This window comes from Sceloporus undulatus, chromosome 8, assembly GCF_019175285.1.
Source record: "Sceloporus undulatus isolate JIND9_A2432 ecotype Alabama chromosome 8, SceUnd_v1.1, whole genome shotgun sequence".
Taxonomy (NCBI): Eukaryota; Metazoa; Chordata; class Lepidosauria; order Squamata; family Phrynosomatidae; genus Sceloporus; species Sceloporus undulatus.
Window position 1 is genome coordinate 24,882,332 of NC_056529.1, and position 8,162 is coordinate 24,890,493.

General features: G+C 47.4%; 2 protein-coding genes across 8 annotated transcripts in view; one reads left to right on the top strand and one right to left on the bottom strand.

Moving 5' to 3' along the window:
- The window catches only part of DRC3 (dynein regulatory complex subunit 3), a 6,575-nt gene extending 6,352 nt beyond the window's left edge, over positions 1–223 (bottom strand). Inside the window, exon 1 of the mRNA XM_042437824.1 lies at positions 47–223. The gene's annotated coding sequence lies outside the window, so the exon portion shown is untranslated. The remainder of the gene's footprint in view (positions 1–46) is intronic.
- Positions 224–527: 304 nt separating this feature from the next.
- The window catches only part of TOM1L2 (target of myb1 like 2 membrane trafficking protein), a 24,176-nt gene continuing 16,541 nt past the window's right edge, over positions 528–8,162 (top strand). For all 7 annotated transcript variants that reach the window (XM_042437832.1, XM_042437833.1, XM_042437834.1 and 4 more), the window contains exons 1-4: positions 528–624; positions 5,768–5,852; positions 6,722–6,800; positions 7,112–7,261. In XM_042437832.1, the coding sequence (XP_042293766.1) occupies positions 573–624; positions 5,768–5,852; positions 6,722–6,800; positions 7,112–7,261 (366 nt within the window). In that variant the 5' untranslated portion in view covers positions 528–572. The remainder of the gene's footprint in view (positions 625–5,767; positions 5,853–6,721; positions 6,801–7,111; positions 7,262–8,162) is intronic.

The following is an 8,162-nucleotide window of genomic DNA, read 5'->3' on the forward strand; positions in this document are numbered from 1 at the left end:
TTATGCTGTTCCTAAGCAGCCAAAGGGCTTCCCAGCCTTTCCTCACCGCCTCTCTGGCTTTAAAAACCTCAACTAGGCCCCGTTGCTAGGCAAACCAAGGCCGTTGCTAAGGGCGGTGCAGCATTTCCCATACGCCCTCGCGCTCCCCTTGTCACGTGACCCGGGGGCGGCCTTGGCGAGCGCTCCCGTTTTTTTTTTTTTTTGCGAAGAGGCGGAGTCGAGACCAATGAGAAGCCGCATAAACAATCAGCCCCGGTTCTGATTGGCTGCTCCGAACGTGAGCCACCCAATAGGCGGCGGAGCTTTGAGCCCGCCTTGTCCAATCGGGATAAGCCTTTGGGCCCAAAGACCCGCCTTCCTTCCTCCTCCGTCAACTTTCAGCTCAAGGCAGTGCTGGCCTGACAGTGATTGGCGTCGGTAGCGACCAATCGAACGTGCCGTCTTGCCTCAGAGGCGGGCTTACGTGTCAAAGCGGCGCCTCCGATTGGCTAACGTTGCTGCCAGTTAGGAAATAGAGGCGGGGTGAGGGGAGGTAGAGGAGAAGGGCCGGTGGGGTTTGTTGTCATCCCAAGATGGAGTTTCTGCTGGGGAACCCGTTCAGCACCCCGGTCGGGCAGAGCCTCGGTAAGCGGGGAAGGGGAGGCCTCCAGCCGCGTCCGCAATGCAGAAATAACCGGCTTTGGCACTGCTTATCTGCCCTGGCTCCTTGCTATGGAATCATGGGACTTGTAGTCTTTGGTGGCCCCAGGGCTCTATGACAGGGGAGGGCTAAATGCCTCACAAGGCTAGACTTTGCCCAGAATTCCAGTTAAAGCGGTATGAAACTGGATTAATTCTGCAATGAGGATGGATGCCGTGATAGGGGCGGAAAAGCGTGTCTTCTTGGGAGGGATTTAAACTGGTTCAGCTTTTCCCCAAAGAGCCCTGTTCAAAGCCATGGAAAACCATCCGGGTCCAAGACGCACTGGGGAATTAATCCGGTTTCATACTGCTTTAACTGCCCTGGGAATCCTGGGAATGGTAGTTTATGGTGGCCTCAGAGCTCTCTCTGGCGGAGAAGGTGAAATGCCTCACAGAACTACATTTCCCAGAGTTCCCTAGCATTGAGCCAAAGCAGTTACAGAGGTCTCAGACTGGGATGATTTCTGCAGCTGTGTTTGGGACCTCAATCTACTTCCTCAGATGCATTGACTATAGAGAAAGAAGTCTTATCTCTAGGGACTTTGGGGCCCTCCAGAGCAACTCTATGGTCAGCATCTGCCAGAATTGACCATAGACTCATGCTGGGAGACCTACAAAGGCCTAGAGAGCGTCTAGGTTCTCCAGCACAGCTCTGTAGTCTATAGAGTCTATAGTCTTGCGCTGAATGGAGGACCTACAGATTCCTAAGGAGAACCTATTAACCAAACTGCAAATGTGAAATCCAACTTGAACAGCAGTGAGTAGGAAGCCTTTGGAAGGCGGTCTTTGCTGTAAGAAAGCCCCCAGCGTTGGAGGGGAGATCTATGGAAGGAGATGCCAAAGACTGGGGAAGCGGAGAGAGAGGCCCTTCCTTCCAGGGAAAGGGACTCTTCTGTCAGGGAGACGCAGGGTGTGAGGATGTCGGTTTTTGTGGGTCTTTAGGGCTAAGTGGCCCTGTCCTAGAAGAGTTCATTCCTGACGTTTCGCCAGCATCTGTGGCAGTGGCATCTTCAGACGATGATGGCATGGAAGAGAGTGGGGTGTGTGTATATATGTATGTATGTATGTATGTATGTATGTGTAATACACTGTGTGACCCTGGGTCGGGAGGAGGGATTTCCATGTTAATCTGCATATTGTTCTGTCCATGGAAATACACAAAACACAACAGAACAATACGCAGATCAACATTGAAATCACTCCTCCCATCCTAGAGTCACAGTGTGTGTCTGTGTGTATACTGTACATATACATGCACACGCACACACACACATATATATACACACACCCAACTCCTTTCTAGGCAAGCATGCTCTGAAGATGCCACTGCCACAGATGCTGGCGAAACGTCAGGAATAAGCTCTTCTAGAACATGGCCACAGAACCCGAAAAACCCACCAAAAACCATTGATGCCACCCATGAAAACCTTTGACTTCAGATGTGAGGAAACTCTGGATGACAAGAAGGGCCAGGTATGTCAGCATGGAATAAAAGTGTTGGGTGAGGAGGTGGGAAAGAGATGATGGTTCCTGATTCGACACAACTCTTGTCGTCCTACAATAAAAGGTATCTAAAAGAATCTGGAAGGTTTGGGGCGACTTCAAAGGGTCCAGAGGCTGTGACTTTCCTTGTTTTGAAAGACAGTGACTAAGGAGGAATGTAAAGCCCTCAGCGCTCTCTGAAGCCGTGTGTCAAAACACAAGGGCTGGGTGGCATTTATTTTTACGATCCAGAGGGGTGCGTTGCATAATTTAGGTTATGAAACCCGTAGCGCTGGGGACGGGCGCATGGTGAAGGCCACTAAAATGACTTGAAAGAGACAATTTGGTACATTAGTGGCAGTGGCTCATATTGCTTGCCGTTGGTCCTCAGTGATAGTGGCAGCCTCATCTTTCAGAGGCAGCACTAACCAGATTTTCAAGTCAAACAAGGTCAGGGAAAAGGGAAGGGAGGTCCATCCTGCTTGTGAATTTCCTGGAAGAATCCATTTGGATGGTTTTGCAAATTCGATGCTAGGCCAGAACCTTTGCCATCCGGACTCCACTTCTCAAAAACCCCAGAACCACACCAGAAGGTATAGTCTAAAAAGAAGCTTCCCCCCAAAATCTGAAATACACCAAAATCCAGAATTGTCCCCATAGATGGCTGAGACAGTGACCCTTTTGCTTTCTGATGGCTTCTATAGACAAGCTTTGTTTCATGCCCCATATTATTAAGCATGTTATGTATAAAATTACCTTTGGGCTATGCGTATAAGGTGTATACACAACACAAATGCTTTTTTTGTTTAGACTTGGGCCCCGTGTCTAAGATAATCCCATTATGTTATATGCAAACGTTCCAAACTCCAAAACGCTTCTGGTTCCAGGCATGTCAGAGAAGGGAGACGCAACCTGTAATCATCATTTTCACTGTTTAAATGGATGCTTTGAATGTAGTAGTTTGTGTAACTGCTTTTTCACTTCTGTATGATTTATGGTCATAAGGTTGTAGTTGGCCTTATTGAGAGCCACCTAGGATTCCATCCTGGGAGGAAGTTTGGGTAAATGAAACAAACCAAGAAACATCTGGAAGGCCACACATTTCCCACTCAGATACAGATGTTTAGAGGAGGGAGACTCAGCCCAGGACTAGCAGGAGCATTTGGAGAACGAGAAGTGAAAGGTATGAGGTCTTTGCATCCTCTCTGACCCACCTGGAAAAGACTTTTCCTCTAGTTTAGAAAGAGGACAAAATGGCTGTAAGTTCCTCTTCCTTGGAGATTTTTCGCTAGCATCTGCATCTCCTTGTTTTGGCTTCAGCTTTCTTGCACCTGCTCCCCTCAGCACCCTGAGAACCTGTGATGTTTGTGGGTCTTTCCTCAGGTTGTGATGCTGACAACATGCTTCGCAAATGGAGGCAAGGTCTGACTATTGGCGCTCTCCGTTTCTAAGCGGTCCCCTTCCCTGTGTTTGCAGGGTGTGAACAAAGATTGCCATTCAGGCATTGCACCCTCTCTCCTCTTTGGGAAACAAAGAAGAGACCTGATAAAGGGTCTGTCACTTTTCCCTCAGGGTCACCATAGGCTTTGGCCTGTTTTGAATAAAGCAGGATGCTGACTCCGGACTCAGGGGGGAATGGATGTCCCCCGGAGGCATTGCACAGCAGGCAGGGCAATTGGGTTTACATCTGGGTTTGACTGCTGACCTTCCCTGCAACCTTGAACAAGGGACTCTGAGCATCTCTCTGCTCCAGTGCAGACGTTTCCCAGGGGTTGGAGGGTTTTCCTCAACAGCGTGAGCACTGTTGCAAGTTGTAGGGTGCCTCAGTCTGTGCTCAAAGCGAACATCCCAAGGCCTTTTGAGTCATAAGCAGGAAAAGTGGGGGTGGCAAAGGGAGAAGAGAGTGACAGGTTTAGATAAAAGCAGAGCATCAGCTATTTCTGTTCTGAATCCACCTTCGGCAAACCCTTTCCACGTGGGCCTGTCTTCTGACCAAGCCCCACATCTTTTCTAAGTGAGCTCCATCCATTTTCTGCTCAAGCTCAATGGTCCCCGATATAAATCTGTGTGAAGCAATTGCATGTCTTAACATGTCCCCCTTGCAGATGCATGTTACGCTTGGTATCATTCAGTAACAGTTTCACAATATACACTTGTCAGAGCCTGGAAAAATGTATTGGCTTTGGACTACAGTTTCCGGAATCCCAAAACTTCAATCCAAGAGGGACATGCTCTAGGACAAGGTGGATTACTTTAAGTGGATATGTCCAAAAGTTAATATGAGATGACAGGTTTGCCTAGTGGTGTGTAAGAAGATCTGGAAAGCCAAGCCCTCCCTCTTGGACTGAAATGTACATCCTTTCCATTGAGATTCTAGGCAATCATGACCGCACTCCAGTCTCCTGAAGAGTGCATTTATAGTTTGAAAATACTTGCAAGTTAAAAGTATGGGAATTCTTTGAATAACATAAAACAATTCTAGGTGTAACTTAGTACAGTAATATGCTAGCTGGGGGATTCTGGGAGTTGTAATCCAAGTAGTGATCCCCCAAGCTCTGGATGAGTGGAGTTGTGGAAACAGCTTGGGAAAGACAGTCCTTCCACAGCTTGGCGGCTGTACCTGAAGCTGCAAACATCTCTAGACAAGGGCAGCTGAAAGGAGAGCTGCCCTAAAAATGTTATTGCATGTTTACTGGGATCCACCCATATTTGTCACAGTCATTATATTTTTGTCAAACGCCATAGCTAAACCCATTGGCATTTGACACATTTTCCTCGCTTGGATGTGGCTGACTCATTGTTGTCAAGCTCTCCTCTTTACGACCGGTGCTTCCAGTTCATTTAATACTGGTAAATGTGAAGACAAGCTAACACAGGAGTGGATTAGGGAGAAAAGGATGCGGTTGGGTTTTTGGAGGGTTTACCTACCCTAGACGGCGCTTGAGAGCCAGTGTGTCGTAGTCCAGTTGTTTTGGACTACAGCTCCCATGATCCTGGAAACCAGGGTTCAATTCTCTGCTCAGCTATGAAACCCACAGAGTAACCTTGAGCAAGTCACTTGCTCTCAGCCTCAGGGGAAGGCAATGGCAAACCCCTATCTGAACAAGAAAGCCCTATGATAGGTTTGCCTTAGGGTTGCCGTAAGTCGGAAATGACTTGCAGGTACACAGCAACAACAGTTGTGCACTTTCAGTTTGAATTTGACTTATGGAAGCCGTAAGAAAAACCCAAGATAAGGTTTCCTTGACAAGATTTGTTCAGAGGAGGTTTGCCATGGCCTTCCTCTGAGGCTGAGAGTGGGGCTTTCCCAAGGTGCCCCAGTGGGTTTCCATGATGGCTCTGTGGGGATTCAAGCCCTGTTCTCCCAGAGTCCTAGTCCAGCACACTACACTATTGTTTAAATATGAATAAGAAACCTTTGTGACGCATGTGGAGTGTCATTTCCAGTTCATACCCTTTCCCTTCCTAGCTTGCTTGGGAGGCAGCTCCCATCCTCTTGGGACGACTGACCTTTTTCCCAGTCTGAGTTATGCCTTTGTCTCTGAATTGGCCTTTGAATCAAATGTCTTAGTTGCTTTTCCTTTTTCTTTCTCTGCTCTATTAGAAAAAGCCACAGATGGCTCCCTGCAGAGTGAAGACTGGACGCTTAACATGGAAATATGTGACATCATCAATGAGACAGAAGAAGGGTAAGTGTCTGTCTGCATGGTTGCGCATAGGCAATGCTGGCAGCAAACAGAATGGCTTGATGTGGCCTCCTGAGGGCATTTTGTCACCTGGGCATTGCTGTTTGTCAGGGAATGATAGCAAAAAGGGTTGTGGCTATACAGCTAGTCAGCTTCCTGGAGGTGGCCACAGCCTAGGAACCACTTTTGCAGAGCTGGCACATTTAAAGGCAATTGCAAACTGTCATCGATGAAGCGCTCCTCCGCTGTTGTTACACATCCCAGAGGGTTCTGCGCCTCCCTTTTTTGTGCCTGCTTGATAGTGCCAAGGCTAGAAGAACAATCCCTTTCTTCTTGCGGCATGGCTGGCTACTTTTCAATGCTAGCACGGCTGCATCCACTTGGCCCATGATCCAGCATGAACTGGCACTTTCTTCCTTGTTTCTGTCATTTTGGGTGAAGCTCAAGATATTTGTGCCTGAACACAAAGGAGTGCACTGTCCCTGTTCTTCGAAACCCTGGGCTATCAGTGAGCAATGTCTCTGGACACCAAGGCTTAAAAGAGTTGCGCTTCAAGAGGTCTCAAGTAACATTCCCTATACAGGGATACCTCTGCCAATGCAACTGATGTGTTCCTAGGCCTTTCTTTAAACAAAAATGTGGTACAGAGGCAGAGATAGCAAGGAAAGAGTCAGGAGAGGTTCCTATACCACACACAGACAAGAAGAGGAATCCATTGTTTTAGCAAACTGTTAATCCAAAACTGAAAGATACATATGTGAAATGAAGCAACCAGGTCAAGTAAGCCTTGCAGAAATAAATGGCAGTACTGTGAGAAATGCTTCCACTTTCTCTCTTAACCTTGATTCTCTGTTCCTACCACTTTCTATCAGCCCAAAGGATGCCATCCGAGCGCTTAAGAAGAGGCTGAATGGAAACAAAAACTACAGAGAAGTGATGCTGGCTTTAACGGTAAGAAGAGTGGAAAAAGGGAGTGCAATTCCTGGTCTTTTTCTCAGGGACTTGGTATTTGTTGATTTCATCCAATTCTTCATGGATCTGACAGTTTAAAAAAAGCATGAAAATGTGTGTATATTTTTGTATGCTACCATCTCTACAAAAGTGGTATGCCAAAATGGACCTTTTGGCATGCTTTGGTATGCCAAAATGGACCTCCTTAACTAAGTAGCTGATACAGAATACTGCCCAACAAGCTTTGTGTTTGCATGGGTGCTTGCCACCTTTGCCTGCCCCAGCTGTAATGTGGCTCTTTCCATGCCTAGGTACTAGAAACCTGTGTGAAGAACTGCGGCCATCGCTTCCACGTCCTCGTTGCCAGCCGGGACTTTATTGATGGCGTCCTTGTGAAAATCATCTCTCCCAAGAACAACCCTCCCACCATTGTCCAGGACAAAGTACTTGCACTCATTCAGGTCTGTGGAAAGGTTTTTGTAAGCGATTCCTTTCTAAAAGAATGATGTTTGTGGGGTTTCTTACTCTCTCTCTCTCACACACACACACTGAGCATCCACTATAATTAATACATTATAGTTTGTTGTTGCCACGGCTCCATGCTATGGAATTCTGGGAATTGTAGTTTTGGGAGACATTTAGCCGTCCCTGTCAGAGAACTCTGGTGCCACAACAAACTACAAATGCCAGAATTCCATAGCATTGAGCCATTGCAGTTAGAACGGTGTCGACCTGGATTATTTCTGCAGTGTGGATGCAGCATAGGACTCCAGGAGATTAAGGTTCAAATTCTCACTCAGCCCTGGAAACCCAGTGGGTTGGTCTTGAGCAAGTGGCACTCTCTCGGCCTCAGAGGAAGGCCATGGCAAACTTTCTCTGAATCACTCTTGCCAAGAAAACCCTAGGATAGGGTCACCATCAGTCAGATTCTCCTTGAAGGCACAGAGCAACAGTGCTGAGCATCCACTATAATTAATACATTATAGTTTGTTGTTGCCACGGCTCCATGCTATGGAATTCTGGGAATTGTAGTTTTGGGAGACATTTAGCCGTCCCTGTCAGAGAACTCTGGTGCCACAACAAACTACAAATGCCAGAATTCCATAGCATTGAGCCATTGCAGTTAGAACGGTGTCGACCTGGATTATTTCTGCAGTGTGGATGCAGCATAGGACTCCAGGAGATTAAGGTTCAAATTCTCACTCAGCCCTGGAAACCCAGTGGGTTGGTCTTGAGCAAGTGGCACTCTCTCGGCCTCAGAGGAAGGCCATGGCAAACTTTCTCTGAATCACTCTTGCCAAGAAAACCCTAGGATAGGGTCACCATCAGTCAGATTCTCCTTGAAGGCACAGAGCAACAGTG